A 16,981-nucleotide genomic window follows, 5' to 3' on the forward strand; every position below is an offset into this window, starting at 1 on the left:
AAAAAATAAATTAAAATGTCAATATCAGTAAAGACAAAGAAAGGCTGTAGGAAAATTCCAGACTGAAGGAAGCTAAAGAGACGCGGCCATTCAGCGCCACACCTGACCCAGGCTTGGATCCTATGCTGGAAGGAAGCAGCATGGTGGAAAGTCTACCTTGGTCCACCGACAGAACTAGAGTATCAACACACATTCATGCACTGCCCTCACGGAAGAGAATGTCCCTGTTCTTAGGAAATACAAAGGCAAGTATTTGGGGAGAAAGGGCCATTATACAAGTGGTTTATTCCCAAGTGGAGCAGGAAAAAAAAAAGTTCGTAGACAGAGCAAGCACATGGGGTAAAACGTTAACAATATGGTAAATCTGAGTAAAGGGTATATGAGCCTTCTCTACACCGATTTTGTTTTTGTAGCTTTTTGTAAACTGGAAGGAATTTCCTGATACACATTTAAGAGGAAAAAGCTGATGAGCTGGTGGCAGAACAGATGAGTAAGACGTACGTAGCTATTGATGTTTGCACCGTGTTTTCAGTGCAAGTCAAGGAGGGCACGCATGCGCACGCACACACACACGCAGTTGGCTACATGGCAGCCGATCCTATCGACATGGTCACGGTGTTCTTCAAGCACCTGCCAACCACATACATGCCAGACATAGTCACGTATCACCGGAGCCTGACAACAGCCTGGAGGGGTGCGGCTGCGAGTATTTCCGTTTGCCTGAGAGCAGGAGGCCCCCTTTGGTATAAACCCCTGTCCTAGAACCGTTCAGATGTGTTCCCACAGACATCCCCACGGGCAAAGAAAAGTCACAATCAGAAACTCCTCTTTCCTAAAATCTTCGTGAGACCCCACGAGCTCCAAGGACAGGGGCAGCCCTGCTCGGAAAGTGGCAGGGAGATCAACGTCAAGAGAGGGTCCTCCCCATGTTGGGGAGGGTGCGGGGCTTCGGGACCCCGCCGGCGTCCCACACCTGGGTGTGGGACTGTGGGGCTGTGACTCAAAGTGGTCCCGTAGGCCACGGCAGTCTGGAAATGCCCTCCCTGTGTGCCTGCAAGGAAGCCTCCCAGCATTCAGAAGGCCCAGAGTGGGGAGAGGGAAAGGACAGGCAGGTACCAGGTGGTACAGAGGTGGTACAGAGAGGACAGGAATGACAGCGTCCCTACCACCATCCCAGCTTCTACTGCGTACCAGGCACAGGGCTAGGACATGACTTGGGGAGCCTAGTGCAAAATGGGCATGCGGGGCCCTTGTCCAAAAATATAAATAATTTCCAGATGATAATGTCTGAGCATTAAACAAAGCGTGCGGCTTTCTGCACATGGCCCAGGGGGACCACACAGGTCACAGACCCATGAAGCCAGCTCTGCCCAGACCCTGTGCTGGGAACTTTATATAAGTTTTTTCTCATTTCTTACAAAGATCTTCAAGGGGGCATTTTGTAAAATTTTTTATTTAATTCCAGTCAGTTAACATGCAGTGTTATATTAGTTTCAAGTGTACAATATAGGGATTCAGCACTTCCACACACGACCCAGTGCTCATCCAGACAAGTGCGTGCCTTAATCCCTATCACCTATTTCCGCCATCCCCACCCCCACCCGTCAAGGAGGCATTTGTAATCTCCACTGAGTTGATGAGGAAGCTGAGCCCCACAGTGGTTAAGTGGACAAGACATGGCTAGTAGGGCTCCGTAAAGAATGAATAAATGAATGAATGATTGAATGATGAGGCAGATGGCTCTGACTTCAAGGCGGTTTTGGTACACCACAGGTTCACTGAAGAACACCGTTGAGGACTCTAGGAGCTCCTCTGGCCCAGTTAGTGGAATCCTGGGTCTGACGGCTTTTTCCTGACCTGGCTGTATATGCAGATTATCACCGCTCTAAGAAACCCCAGAAACTCAGCCCTGCAAACTTGCACGAGATGTGCAAACAGCAGGTGGCAGGACTTGGGATCCTCAGTACCAATTCTCTGTCATTCCCACAAATTCACAGCTGCCAGGGCCTGTAGACCTCCCTACCTAGGAACTTCCCATATGAAAGACCCCTGTGTCATTAGTCCCAGTTCCATCTACTGAGTCAGAACTCATGGTTTTATAAGCCTGCTGCCCGTTCTACATCACACTATGCACCTGAAATGGTGGCAATTCTTCTTTATCTTTGGAGTAAATCTGCTATTGGGAAAATCCAAAAGTCACTGTGTGCCAGGTTAAGTTGAGAATACTGTTGAGGCTTAATTGTTTTTTCCTGCTTAAGAAGAAAACATATATGGCAATTAAGTAATAACTTCAGAGTTTACTCTTCCAAAAACATGTTCTAACAATCTTCTGAAGAAAGTGCAGGGTTATAAAAGATACATTATCTTTGAAAGCGAAAGACTAGTCCTCTGCAGGGGAAATTTGTTTAGATGCAAAGGTAAAACATTCAATCTAGAACAGCAGTCTCATTGAGTCAATAATCAAAAAACGTCTCAACAAAGAAAAGCCCAGGACCAGAGGTCTTCACCTGTGAATCCTATCAGAGGTTTGAAGAAGAAGTAACACCACCTCAAACTCTTCAAAAAAAAAATTTTTTTTTGAAGAGGTAAGAACACTTCCAAACTCATCCTATGAAACTGGCATGACACCAAAGCTGACAAATTCGCTATAATAAACAAAATTATAGACCAATATCCCTGATGAATATCAATGCAAAAATTTTCACCAAAATACTAGCAAAAAGATTTCAGCAGCACATTAAAGAGACTATACACCACGACCAATGGAAATTTATTTCTGGAATGCAAAGATGTTTCAACGTATGAAAATCAATCAATGGAATATACCAGTTAACAGAATATAGAGGGAAAAAAGCACATGATCATCTCAACTGATACAGAAAAATCATTTGACAAAATTTAATATTCCTTGATAAAAACACTCAGAAGGAAACTACTTCAGTATAATAATGGTTGTATGTAAAAAGCCAATATTTCACTTCATACTCGATGGTGAACAACTGGAAGTATTCCCTCTAAGATCAGGAAGAAGACAAGAATGACGGCTTTTGCCACTTCTATTCAACACAGCACTTGTTCCAACCAGAACAACTTGGCAAGAAAAAGAAAACCAGGGCATCCAAATTGGAAAGGAAAAAGTAAAATTATCTCTGCAGACATGATCTTCTATGCAGAAAATGCCAACAATTCCATTTTTTAAAAGTGTTAAAATGAATCAATGAATTCAGCAAAGTTGCAGGATATAAAAATCAACATATAAAAATCAGTTGTGTTTACACAGACTAAAATCAAACAATCCAAAAAGGAAATTAAGGAAACAATTTTATTTACAATAGCATCAAGAAGAACAAAATACTTCAGAATAAACTTAACCAAGGAGGTAAAAGATTTGTACATTAGGAACTGCAAAACATTGCTGAAAGAAATTAAAGACAACAAAAATAAATTGAAAGACATCTGGCATTCGTGGACTGGGAGGCTTAATGTTCATAGGCTATCAAATCTACCCAAAGCAATATACAGATTTAATACAATCCTTAGCGGAATCCCAATGGAATTTTTTGAAGAAATAGAAAAATCCATCTTAAAATTCATGTGGAAGCTCAAGAGATCCTAAATAGCCAGTGACCTTGAAAAAGAAGAACAAAGTAGGAAACCTCACACTTCCTGGTTTCAAGACATTAGGCAAAACTGCTGTAATCAAAACAGTAGGCTGGCATAAAAACAGGCAAAGAGGACAGTGGAATAGAAGAAAAAGCCCTAAAATAAACCCTCATATAGATAGTCAAAATGGTCTCTAAACATTAGAGTTAAAGCTATAAAACTCTCAGAAAAAAAATTAGAAGAAAAGTTTCCTGACATTGAAATTGTCAATGATTCCTTGGACATAGCACCAAAAACACAGGCAATGAAAGAAAAAAATGAATGACAGCAAAATATGTAACTTCTGTGCATCAAAGAACACAATCAACAGAGTAGAAAGGCAACCTACATAATGGGAGAAAATATTTATGAATCATATTGGGGCTCATATCCAGAATATATAAGGAACACCTACAATTCAACAAAATTGAACCAAAAAATATCGAACAACCCAATTTAAAAATGGACAAAGGACATGACTAGATATTTCTCCAGGGAAGGTATAAAAATAGCCAAGAAGCATATAAAAAGATGCTCCATATCACTAATAATTAGTGAAATGCAAATCGAAACCACAATGAGATATCTCCTCCCACCACTTAGGTTGACCACTGACAAGAAAGAAAAAAAAAGTGTTGATGAGGATTTGGAGAAATTGTGCACTGTTGGTGGGAATGTAAACTGATGCAGCCACTATGGTGAACAGTATGATGGTTACTCAAAAATTAAAAATAGAATCACCGTCTGATCCAGCAACTCTGCTTTTCACTCTATACCAACAAACTGAAAGCAGGATCTCAAAGACGTATTTGCACACCCATCTTCACCACAATATTATTCACAATAGCCAAGAAGTAAAAGCAACCCAAGTGTCCATCAAAGGATGAGGGATAAACAAAAATGTGCTCTATCCACACCACGGACTATTATTCAGCCTTAAAAAGGAAGAAATGTTGGCACATGCTACAACGTGGATGAACCCTTAGGACATTATGCTGAGGGAAACAAGACAGACTCAGAAAGACAAATACTGTGTGAGTCCACTTATATGAGGGGGTTACTTAGAGTTGTCACATCCATAGAGATGGAAAGTACAAGGGTGGGTTCCAAGGCTGGGTGAAGCTGGGAATGAGGGGTTGTTTCAGTTCTGCCAGATGAAAAAAAAAAAATTGGATGTGAATATGTGAATATATGTAACAGCATTGAACTGTACATTTTAGTGGTTAACACGGTAAATTTTAAATTATGTGCACTTTACCACAATTCAGAATTGTTTTTGGAAAGGTCGTCTTACCACCGTTCGGCTCTAACACTGATGGTGGTTCACACTGCTGTCCCAGGATGGGGTCATTACCTGGAAGGGAACTCTCCTCACTACAGCAGACCATAGTGGCTCTCATCTTTCTAAGAACAGCTGAGCTTTTCTCTTTCTCCAGGTTTTTTGTGAAGGGCAGAAAAACGATAGGGTGTGTGTGTGTGTGTGTGTGTGTGTGTGTGTGTGTGTGTGCGCGCGTGTGTGTGTGTGTTGCATTCAGCAAACTGTAGAGTTCCAACCAGATGGACAATTTCTTCTTACATGAAGCCTGTAGACACAGCTCTGGCTTTCAAACCCATTATCTTCTGCGGCTCTCGCTAACCACAAAGGGGAAAGGGTGGATTGTATCATATCCATTTTACGTGGGTTTAGACCAGGGTTTCTCCACCTTGGCACTGTTGACATTTGGGGCAAGAGGATTCTTTGTTGTGAGGGGTGCCCTGTGCACTCTAACATGTCTAGCATTATCCCTGGCTTCTAACCACATGATGCTCGTAGCATCCCCCACCCAGTTGTGACAACCAAAAATATGTATAGACATTGCCAGGTGTCCCCCGGGGAACAAAGTCGCCCCTGTTTAAGTTTAGGGCACCTGGGTGGCTTAGCGGGTTAAAGCCTCTGCCTTTGGCTTGGGTCATGATCTCAGGGTCCTAGGATCGAGCTCCATGTCGGGCTCTCTGCTCCGTGGGGAGCCTGCTTCCTCCTCTCCCTCCGCCTGCCTCTCTGCCTGCTTGTGATCTGTCAAATAAACAAATAAAATCTTAAAAAAAAAAAAAGAACCATCAGATTAGAGGGTTTGAGTGAGATGTGGGAATGGGGACAGTTCCCAGAATGCTTTGCTGTCTCCCACTTGCTTGAGTCCTACCTGCCTCTATACAGAGATCCCTCGTCCATCTGTTTCCACTTAGACCTTCTTGACTGAGCCACCTGTTTCCTGCCTGTTTAAGTCAATAACCCAAAACTTGGGACAAGAACTCAAACTGGACACTGGAGCACATTGCGGTACTTAGCAACAACGTCCTTCTAGCAGGCTTCCTCCTGCCTGTCGGCCTCTGCACATGCCCTCCTCTCTCTAGAACCCCCCGATTCTGCGTCTCTAACGCTTTAAGGATATTCTCTCCCCACCTCGGGTTATTTCCATCCTGTCTTGCTTCCACTGGACTTGGGGGTTGGGGAGGGAAAAAGAAAGTGACTGGATTTCACCCCATTTACACGAAAATGAAATTATATTTTGGATTGTCTTTTTTTTTTTTAAGATTTTATTTATTTATTTGACAGACAGAGATCACAAGTAGGCAGAGAGGTAGGCAGGGAGAGAGGAAGGGAAGCAGGGCTCGATCCCAGGACCCTGGGATCATGACCTGAGCCGAAGGCAGAGGCTTAACCCACTGAGCCACCCAGGCGCCCCTGGATCGTTTCCCTTTTAATGCTTGGATATGAAATGTATCGAAATATTATTTAAAGCATTTTTTAGAGCTTCCATAGATTTTTTTTAATTTTAAAGATTTTATTTATTGGTCAGAGAGAGGGCACAAGCAGGGGGAGTCGCAGGCAGAAGGAGAAGCAGGTTCCCCACTGAGCAAGGAGCCCGATGTGGGGCTTAATCTCAGGACCCTGAAATCACAATCTGAGCCAAAGGCAGATGCTTAACCGACTGAGTCACCCAGGCTCCCCGCATAGACTGTTTTAGAACAACCTGTGAAACTTTAAGTTTTCAAAACTTTCCAGATTGCTCACCTTTTAGTTTCTTAGGGGAGGGACTCCAGGTGTGGTCCCCCAGAATGGGGTGACATTGAGTCCCAGCTCGTGGGCTCGACTGGCTCATGGCATTTGCCAAAGCTCTTCAAGAGCCAAGCAAGAGGTTTTTCTTCATCTAACAGAGTTCTCTGGGTGCCCTTGGGCCTTGAAGTGGTGATTTCGGTGGTGTCCTGGGGTCTTTGGAACTCGATAGCACATCGAGTTCTCATGAAATCAGTGTCCACTTGGTGGGAGATAAACTTGAGGGCCTGTCATGTACCAGGCACTGTGGTCGGCACCCTACATGGCTATTTCATTTCAATACAAGCTGGCTTAAATTTACTCTCGACACCTCCATGCCAGATCTGCAGGCAAACACGTAGCCCAAGAATAAACAGATTCAACTTCAATAAGAAATGAGCTGTTTAATGACATTTCAGTGGAAGTGAGGCGAGGAAAAGAGGGAGAGGGTAGGTGAGTTGAACTTCTACAGTGGGGAAGGTATCAGCAATGGCCTTGAAGATGTTATGTCCAGTCCTAGCTATGGGCAGCCCCCCACCAGCACGAGTAAGGAGCAGGGGCTGGGAGCCTTGCTGGGGCTGGTGACATGGAACCAGCTGGCACGCCAGCACATCCCAAGCTCTGTGGGGAGTCAATAGCCAAAAAGAGGCAGCAGGAGGACAGAGAACAACAGTCTGAGAGGTTGGGCCAAACCACAGAAGCCGTGGAAGCTGCCAACATTCTGGGGAAGGCAGAATGCCGAAGATGGGAAACAACCGACAATCCAAGTATGCAAGATCACCTTAACGTCCGGACAGCCTGGCAGGGCAGGAAGAACGTGAAGAAGCCTAAGCTCCTGGGAATGGTGTCCAGCAAGCCAAGAGAAGGGGATTTCTAGGCAGACGGGGCCAGGCTGGGATGGGCCTCAAAGAAGAATAGGAGGGCAGGCCACTGTGACATACGCATCCCTGAAGATAAGCCAGTGGAAAGAGCTTCTACGGGCAGATGCAGGAAGGGGCAGCTCAGTTGATTCTGGACCAAGGGACTTCCTCTCTCTGCCCTGCTTTTATGCACCTCTTCTGCTCCCCAGGGTGAAGCAGCAAGTCTCTGCCGGTCTGTGGCTGGTGGCTGCAGTGCAGGCAGAAGCCTAGATCCTCTGGGGACCTCTCTGCTCCTCCAGAGAGAGCTCAGAGGCATAATTTAAGCAATTCACCATACAGAGAAGCCAGACATGGAAAAAGCATTTCACTGGGGCGCCTGGGTGGCTCAGATGGTTAAGCGTCTGCCTTCAGCTCAGGTCATGATCCCTGGGATGGAGCCCCACATTGGGCTCCCTGATGGTGGGAAGCCTGCTTCTCCCTCTCCCACTCCCCGTGCTTGTGTTCCCTCTCCCACTCTCTCTCTCTGTCAAATAAATATACAAAATCTTAAAAAAAAAAAATACAAATGAAGGAAGGAAGAGCGAGCATTTCCATCTCAGAAAAGTGTCCCAGAAAGGTGGGGGTCTGAAGGAAAAAGGTTTCTCTGTGATATGGGCAGTGCCTTTATGAACATAGAAGATGGGGTATCTCAGAAGAGGTAACCCCAGGCACGCGCACACACACACACACACACACACCCATACATGCACACACACAAGTGTGAACACATAAAAAATTTCTCTATCTCACTGATAGCTTATTCTGAATCCCTTTTTTTGAAAGAAGGAGCTCCATCCATCAGCCAGGACACTGCACCATACCTAGGGCCCTCCGTGAATCTTCTGTAACTCACTCCTGGCTAATATTGGCTATGGGATGGCCCTCTCTAACGTGGGCAAATGAAAGCCAGCTCAATGGCCAGGGCAGAACACACATGTCAGGCAATGGTGCTGACCCCAGTGCCGCTGGTTACCATGACTTCAAGGTCACTAGGCAGCTTTCCTGGGTATCTCACCCCTATCCTTTCCATCAAACTCAAACTGACCTGAAAAACACCTAATCTGACCTACATTGACACTCTATCCTGAAGGTCAGATCTGTATTTCCATTTGCCAACTATCGACCTGTTGCAGACACAGCTGAAACTCAAGGTGCCCCAAAACTGAAATCGTGTTCCCTGGAAAATTTGCTCTTTGCTGTGTCCCTTTTCTGTCACTGTATTCCGTAAGCTACCCACATTGGCCTTAGCCTTTACTGTGGCTCTCTCCTACCTGAGCAAGTCTAGCTCCGGGGTATGTGTGACCCTTTCCCTGTCGCCGCCACAGAGACCACTCCCTGGCACACACTTGGATCGTAACTCCATCCCGGTTGCTCTCCTGACTTCCTACCCTTAACCCACCCCCAACACTCATGCCACAGACGTCTTCCACATGCACATGTCATCCCCACTTAATATTCTTCGGTGACCCCAAATCACATTCACAAAGAAGTCCAATTCCTTGGCAAGGCCAGTCAGAGTCTGAATTGGCTCTCATCTCCAGCCACAACAAAACCTCCCGTGCAGGGCTCCTGTGCGCTGCTGAACCAGACCCTCTCACCCCCGCCCCATAGACTTGCTGAGTGTCACATCCCTCTGATCGCTGGCTTTCTTGTTTCCACCCCAAGGATGTGGAATGCTGGCAGACCAGGGCAGTGCCTTGTCCACCGTGGAATCCCCTCCCTGCGCCTGGCACACAGAGGACATCAGACGAACGTCCGGGGAGTGCATGGTCTGCGCCGGGGCTGTGTACGAGTCTATCAGCGGCACAGACTTGTCTGGGAAAAGTCCCTCAGTCCCTTTAGAGCTTCACGGTCATACACTCATAGTTCCAGAACGACTCCTGAGAGCGTGTATTTTATTTCACAAATGAAACGTAATTAATGTGGGGGGGGCACTGCCCTACCCCCCCCATGTTTCTTAACTACGTGTTTTGGATAAACCATTAACCCCCTTAAAACCGAGTCCTCTGCACCGACAGCGGCCGGCCCGCGGGCACACCCGTCGAGGCGTCACACGCGCGGGCAGGGCTCACTTCCAGGACCTCCCACGACCGCCCTCACGCTAGCGCCGCGGCCGCCGGCGCCGCCGGCGCTCCCGGCGCAAAGCAGAGCGGCCGACAACGCTCTGCCTAGCGACTTCCACCAGCGAAGCCGAGCGCGGTCACCTCGGAGCGCCCGCTTCGGATCCGACCCCGCCGGCGCCCAACGCGGTCACACGCGAGGCCCGTCCCCAACGGCGCTGCAGTCTCCACGCCCGTCGAGAGCGGCCTCTGCAGTCCGACAGACTGCGGAAGGAGCGGATCAAAGTTCCTCCTCTTCTTGAAAACTCATCTCCCCCGCGCTCCGAGCGAGCGGAAGGAATCACGTGACCCCCCCTGGTCACAATGCAGAGGTTTCCTCACGTGGTCTACGATCAAGCCAAATTGAAGAATGTAATAAAATCCCATTGGCGTCGCTGGAGCCCGACCCGCGGGGCGGGGCCTCGGGGGCGGGGCCTCCGGCAGAGGCGAAGCCGCGGGGCGGGGCCTCGGGGCGGGGCAGAGCGGACCGGCGCTCCGGGGGCGGGGCCCACTAGGGCCCGGCAAAACGGCCGCTTGCGCGGCCCCCGGCCTCCTCAGCCGGTCCTGTGCGCCGGCGCGCGGCTGCCTTTCATCCTGGCGAGCGCGGCGGCGGCAAGGCGACGCCGGGAGGCTGCGGGTCGCGCTGGGCCACGTCCCGCCTGCTGCCGCAGTTGTTGCCATCCGTTTCAGACCTGCCTTTTCCACGCCTGATTTGTCCCCTGCTCTCTCCGTCCCGCACCTGCGCCGCGTGTGCCGGCCAGCAGCCGTCACTACAGCCCCACGCCCCCTTCCGAGACTGGGCGCGTCTCTCCCGGCCAGCCCTCGCTGCCGCCAGCGCACCGGCGCCGCTCAGGAGGCCCAGCTGAGGAGGCCCCGGGAGCTGGAGCCCTGCTTGGGGGCGGGGGTGGAGGAAAAGGGAGAACCGGAACCGCGCGCGGGGGCGGGGCCGCGGCGGAGAGCGTTAGGGCACGTGAGGGCGCCTCGGCCAATGGCAGGGCGCCTGGAGGCCAGCGGGGCGGGGCCGGGGCGGAGGCGGCGGGGCGGGCCGGGGGCCGGGGGCCTGGGGGAGGGGCGGGGAGGGGCGGGCCGGGGGAGGGGCGGAGAGACGCCGCCGCCGCCGCCGCCGCCGCCGCGGCTGCCGCAGCCTGTGGGAGCCTGGAAAAGGGGAAGTGCGAGCAAGCGAGCGACTCAGTCCCCGGGCGGCGGCGGCGGCGGCGGCGGCGGCCGGGGGTCGCGACGGCCGGGGCGGGGCCCTGCTGCTGCTCCGGGGGACAGGCGGTGGCTGTCCGCACCAGCCATGCCGAATAAAAACAAGAAGGAGAAAGTGAGTCCGGGTCCGAACCGCCCGACGGGCCGGGGCGGGGAAGGGAAGGGGCCGCGAGGAGGGCGGGCGGAGAACTGCTCCGGAGTGGGGAGCGGCGAGCTCCAGGATCCCGAGGGCGCAGGAGCGCCGGGCGGGGGCTGGGGGCGCCGGGGCCCAGGCCGGCGTGCGGGGGCGCGGCCGCGGTGGGGGCGGCGGGGGCGCCTGCCCCCGGGCGGTGCGCGCGGTGGGCGTGAGGGGGCAGGTGCGGTGGCGGAGGTGGTTGACCCGGCCTCGCAGACACCTGGGCAGGGGCTGGAGGGGTGGGGGGCTGCAGCCACCTGGAGGGACCCCCCCTCACGCTGGCGAAGGATTGTCTGCTCTCCTGGGTACGCTCTGGGGCTCTGAAATACTATTCTTATCCCAGGTGGCGGCGGTGTTGGCTGTGACTGTGCTGCGTTGCATTTGGGGGTGGTGGGGGGTACGTTTTTGCTCCAGGTGGAGCTCCGTAGCGTCTCCAAGCCGCCCCAGAAATCCCGGCTCGCGGGGTTTACGGTGGGAGGCCAGAAAGGGATGTGATGTGGACCCATCAGAATGCCCCGAGCACCGTAAATGTGGGTTCATCTGCTTCTCCAAGTTTTCAACGCCAAACACAGATCCAGAAAACAAGGAGGATCTGGATTTGGGGGCGGGGGTGTCGCAGCTCAGTGTTGGGTCTCTATATAACGGGAGGCAGAATTTCTTGATGGTATTGCTTAAGATTATCCGAAGTTCCGGGTAAATTGTGTAAATCCGTTTTAAGACTGCATTTTGGTTTATCTGATGCTTAGCCGTCTAAAAACTGAGAAGCCTAATTGATTTGCTTGATGTTTCCCAGGAATCACCAAAAGCAGGGAAAAGTGGAAAAAGTTCAAAAGAAGGACAAGACATAATAGACTCAGAGGTAACGCTCTCAAATATTCCCTTTCCGTTTTTTCATGAACTCCTTTTAACTACGGGCAGCACAGCGTGGTGAAAACCAGGCTCTTCTAGAATGTTTCCCTGCACGAGATTGTCTGCAAGTCTCCTTTATAAACTGAAATTTTAGTTCTTTCGGTTTTCGTTATTTTAGTCTGGAAAAATACGGATGGGTTTATGGAAGTTGTGTCTGTGCAACTGGTATTTTTAAGTTTATGACCCCCCACCTCAGATGCAGCCGCCCTCCTGCAGAGACTGGTTTCCCAACCATCGTTCATGCTTGTAGCTTTCAGATCCTCCTCCCCTTCCTTCCTTTGCAAGTCAGCCACCAGGTCAGATCTGTCCCTCTGGCTCCTCCTCCTCTCACCTTTAATTCCCTGGTGCGGTCTTTGTGCTCTGCTGATGTCTGATGCCCAGAGCCTCTTTCCTTAGTGGCATGGGTTGGTACCTCTCAGTTGAGTTAGTTTGGGTACTTGAATACGATCATCTGTCATCTGTCACTTGTTCTCTCTCTCTGCATTGGCCAGTCCTCCCTTTTGCTTCTCCACTGTGGACTCACCAAAGAGCAGCGGGAATACTCAGTGAGGACGATGTCTCCCTGGTGGGGTTGATGGCGTTCCTGGGCACACAGGTGCTAGCACTTGGCCTCTTCTTCATTGGGAGCAGTTGTTGAACTAGAGCCCCTCAGGGATCCAGGAGCTGTCTGGACCCAGGCTGAGCTAGGAAGCCCTTTCGTATCACTGGCAGCCAAGAAGCGGCTTTGCTTGTAGTTTCACGTTCTCCAGAGCTAGATCACCCAGGTCCCTGGGCTTATCACAGATGACATTAATTTCCAGTGTCAGACCCCCTTCCTGTAAGTCGAATTAGAATGAGTTCCATGTCATCTGGGGAAACACAGTTAACTGGTGATTATAGGCAGTAGCCTTTTTTTTTTTTTTTTTTTTAAAGCCCTGGGGAGTGGTATCTTTTCCTTATCATTTGGTGCATTCTAAGCCTCCCTTCTCTTTAGCAGGTGGTTGGTTCCAGCAAATCTGTCACCCTCCCCGAAGCAAAAAGAGATCCAAAGGTTCCTTAAATATCAGTAGTTGGGAATTATTGGTGCCAGTCCTTCTCTGCCCTGTCTTTATACCAGATAATCACGTTTTACGGTGACATTCTTGTTTTTGACTTGCTTCCTTCCGAGTCAGTTTTTTGACTAAATCAATTTAAGTGAAATTTAGTCCCTTTGCAAGGGTAGTATGCGTTTTCTTTCCTTTTGTTTACAGGTGTTTCATTAAAGCTGCTAAGGCTTCCAGTACTCCCCCGAACCTTCCTCGGTCACACACCTGTCTCCTCTCACCGTTAGTGTGACAAAGAATATCAGTGGTCTGGTTCATTTATTCCCATTTTAGCAGAAAGAACCTTACTTGAAGGATGGATAACATTAAATTTGAACCTGGAAAGTCCATCTGTTCACTTAAAGATCACAAACCCGCTAGTACCTACAGTGCGTGTCTTTAAGGTGGTTTGGGTTCCTAGATTGTCAGCTGCTTAAGACTCTTGAGGTGTGCCCCCCCCAGTGCCTGAGTGTGATGCCCCACTTGTCTTTTTGTATTTTTTCTAGAGCTACTGTCTAAGAGCTGGAGCTACAGAGCTTGAAATTACCACCGAAAAATACTGAAATGGTGGGCCCGTCACTGCTTCCTCATAAGGATACCAGAGGCAACAAGGCCCATTAAGCAGGACAGTGGGCACATGACTGTGTACGTTGTTTTTGCAGGAGTACAAATTGAGGCACTTCAGTTCATTTGAACTTTGGGTTGAGCCTGAATTTGTTCAATGTCGGTTCCCTTCTCAGTCTTCATCTCGCTTCTTCACCTCTGGTTCCACCCACTTGCAAATAAGGTTGACCCGCTCGCGGGCACAAGACCCTCATTGCGCACTTTTTCCCTCTCCTGTCAACGTTCCTCTGAACTTGAATGTTTTTGACCTGAACCGTTCAAATAGGACTGCTTTTCTTGTGCTGCTTTCAGACCTGTTCAGTGTCCCATCACCTTCACAGCCGGTTCTCGCTCGGGTCAGCCTGTGAACTCACCTGGTGGGGGGGGGGGGCTTTTCCCCCATCCGGGACCGTCCCAGCCTGAGGGACGTGCAGAACAGGGGTCCGCCCAGGGCAGAGTAACCAGGCTTGGGAAATCATCTCAACAGAGAACACATTAAAAAGAACTTGGCCCGTGGTTGGTTGACTTAACACACCACTTCAAGACTGGAAAAGGTCCTTACACTCAAATCCTGGCTGGCTGTGACCCAGCCTCACGGAAAACAGAGGCACCAAGTGGCTTATGCTGCAGAACACTTTTCCATTAGAACAAAGGAACATTTCATGGTACGGGGGTGTTTAGGAAGACAAAGTTCTGTGGTAAAGGATAGAGTGGTGTAGGGGAACATATTTTAACCTGGGGAGTAAAAATGCTGACTCCTGAGTGCCCTAAGTGATGTCACCTAGCTTCCGTGGCCCTGTTTCCTCACCTCTAAAAACAATGGAGAGTTTCAGATTTGGCCATTTTTAACTCGATAGGACAGATTAGACATGACCCCTCTTGAAAAACGTTTTCCCTGCGAGATGTATGGCAAAATACATCTTCCAAGTAACAAAATAGCAGTAAAGGTCATAACTGCTGCTGGGCACGTTTTTCTAGAAATTTCTTCTCGAATGATGTGTATTGGTACATTTTTGTGTGTTTTATTCTCTTTCAAATAGGATGTTTTAATTTATACACTCAAAACTAAAGTTTCTGCCCAGTACTTACAGGTTTATTTCATGGCACACTTAAGGAGTGAGGCCACAGGTGGGCTCCTGGGTGCTCAGGACACTGACAGAGGGAACTCCGCGCTGAGCATCTGTCCTTGGTGTCATGTTCAAAGCTGTGCAAACATATCTAGGCCCCCTTGAAGAATATTTAGAATCTTCATCGATCGCTCAGAGATTTCTAAAGTCCATTCTGGAAGACGAGACCATTCTGTGGTGTTTTTTATAGTAGCTGTTTTAATTTGTATATTGCATCCAAAGTTATGTTTTTAAAAGTGTTAATGCTCTCTGTAAAGTGATTTGTTTCAAGCACATTAAAGGTTGTTTTGAGCGCTGTTCTCTGGTCACGTATGTTACCTGTCCCGCTTCAGCGTAGTTTGGTCTGGAAGTGTCTACGGCAACTCTGACGTAATACCTCTTCCTGGAAAGAAAGCTGAAGGGTCCTCTCCAGCTCGTTAGCTCGTTTGACATCTTCTGCCCTTAGCCATAATGTTTTTGTCTCTATAATCTGTCCCTTTACATCCCAGGCAACCCACCTCAGCGTTGCAGAGATGGGGAGCCAGGCTTGCTGAGGTCCCACAGGTATGGCTGGCGGAGTCCTGTTTGATAAAGTAAACTGGAAATTTCAAAAAACATGATTTCATCTTATAATAACCCCCATTATCTGGTAACAGAAACAACATTTTGGTGGAAAGTATCTTCTTAAGAAAATCTGACTTTCTAGTCACTTGGCTGTGTAGCAGGAATTTTAACCTGAGTGTTGGAGGACAGTGGAAGTGGTCTGTTGGCAGGTGTGTTTCCTAGGGAGACAGCTGTGATTATCACCTCCTAAGGGGAGAGTCCCCGACTCCCCTCCCCCAAAACACCAAAGCCACTGTCTGCAGGCTGAATTCTGAGCTCATGCTGTCACTAGGGGCCGCCTCTGCCACACTGCCCATCATTCTCTCCCCACTTTTTCCCCCCCCACACAACCCTAAACGGGACCCCAGCGACACTCAGAGAGGACCCAGAGGACCAGCACTTTATATATATATATATATATATATATATATATATATATATATATATATAATTTTTTTTTTTTTTAATTTCTAAGTGTCTGTTACACAGAAGTGGAATTCCCTGCTTTTGATCACCATGTCTTGGCCCACTTTCCCAGCCAGTCTGCATCATCTTTGCTTAGAACCCTGGTGTTCCAGAAGGATGGGGGCTCTGCAGAGGGGCTAGCCAGCTGTGGGTGGGAGGGCATGAGTTAGGAGCAGGTTTTGAGAGCTTCCTGTCTCTCCCCAGGGCTCACTGCTCCTGCATGTGACCATGTGCTTGGCAGCTCCCCAGTGCCTCCTCCCAGGTGAGACCCACTGCCCTGAGCAGGCGCCCCACCTTCCGTGCCATTGATGGGTAGACCAGATGCTTCCCCGCAGTGCTGCCCTGTGTGCTGGGGGATGCTTGCCAGCACCCGGCCCTCCCCACTAGACAGCAGTGACTGCACCCCTCTCCTGTTCTGACAGCCAGCAGGGTCTCCAGACGTTGCCAGATGTCTCCTACAGGGCAAAACGGCCCCTGGTGAGACCCCTGCTTTGAAAGACTCTTCCACGAAGTATGTACATCCACTTGCAAATCATGCCTGATACATACTTCTCCCCTAGCAGGGTTCAGACCAAAGGAGCCTCAGCACCCCTTCATGCTCTTAAAAATCAGGGTCCCAAAGAGCTTTTATTTAGGTCGGCTTTAGCTGATAATTTTCCTGCTAGAAATTAAAACAAATTTTTTAAACATTCCTTAATTCATCTTATAGTAACACACGCAATGCATGTTAACGTAAGTAGGATGTTTTTACAAGAAATAACTATTCACAGAAATGCACTGAGAAAAATGGCATTGCACCATGTTTTTGCAAATTAATGTCTGGATTAGTAGAAGCTCGCTGGCTCCTTGAGTCTGCTCCTGCGTTCAGTCTGTTTTGATACCCTGTGCTTTGTAGCCTGTGAAAAATTGACCTGATGATGATTATAAAGGTGAATCATGGTTTCGTGTTATCGTAAAAGCAGGGACCCCAGAAAGTGCCTGCAGGAACCCCCCTCTTGGGGTCCCCAGACCTCGCTTTGCGACGTGCCCTACCCCGTGCTCTTCACCGCCCATCTTAGTCCCTTCGTCTCCTTAGCTCAAAGTCAGGGTCACTTACTCTGAAATTTAAGGGAAGCTTTTCTCACCGTTTTGGCCCCT

At 49.2% G+C, this 16,981-nt stretch overlaps 1 protein-coding gene across 7 annotated transcripts in view; it reads left to right on the top strand.

The window, feature by feature from the left end:
- Positions 1-10,942: 10,942 nt before the first annotated feature.
- Positions 10,943-16,981, top strand: part of LOC111148624 (protein phosphatase 2 regulatory subunit B'gamma) — a 123,849-nt gene continuing 117,810 nt past the window's right edge. For 6 of the 7 annotated variants that reach the window (XM_022505353.1, XM_022505357.1, XM_022505355.1 and 3 more), the window contains exons 1-2: positions 10,943-11,037; positions 11,891-11,956. In XM_022505353.1, the coding sequence (XP_022361061.1) occupies positions 11,011-11,037; positions 11,891-11,956 (93 nt within the window). In that variant the 5' untranslated portion in view covers positions 10,943-11,010. Of the gene's footprint in view, positions 11,038-11,890; positions 11,957-16,981 lie in introns of those variants that run through there. The other variant, XM_022505363.1, reaches the window with a different exon arrangement.

This window comes from Enhydra lutris, unplaced genomic scaffold (assembly GCF_002288905.1).
Source record: "Enhydra lutris kenyoni isolate GAN:26980312 unplaced genomic scaffold, ASM228890v2 scaffoldscaffold20, whole genome shotgun sequence".
Lineage (NCBI taxonomy): Eukaryota > Metazoa > Chordata > Mammalia > Carnivora > Mustelidae > Enhydra > Enhydra lutris.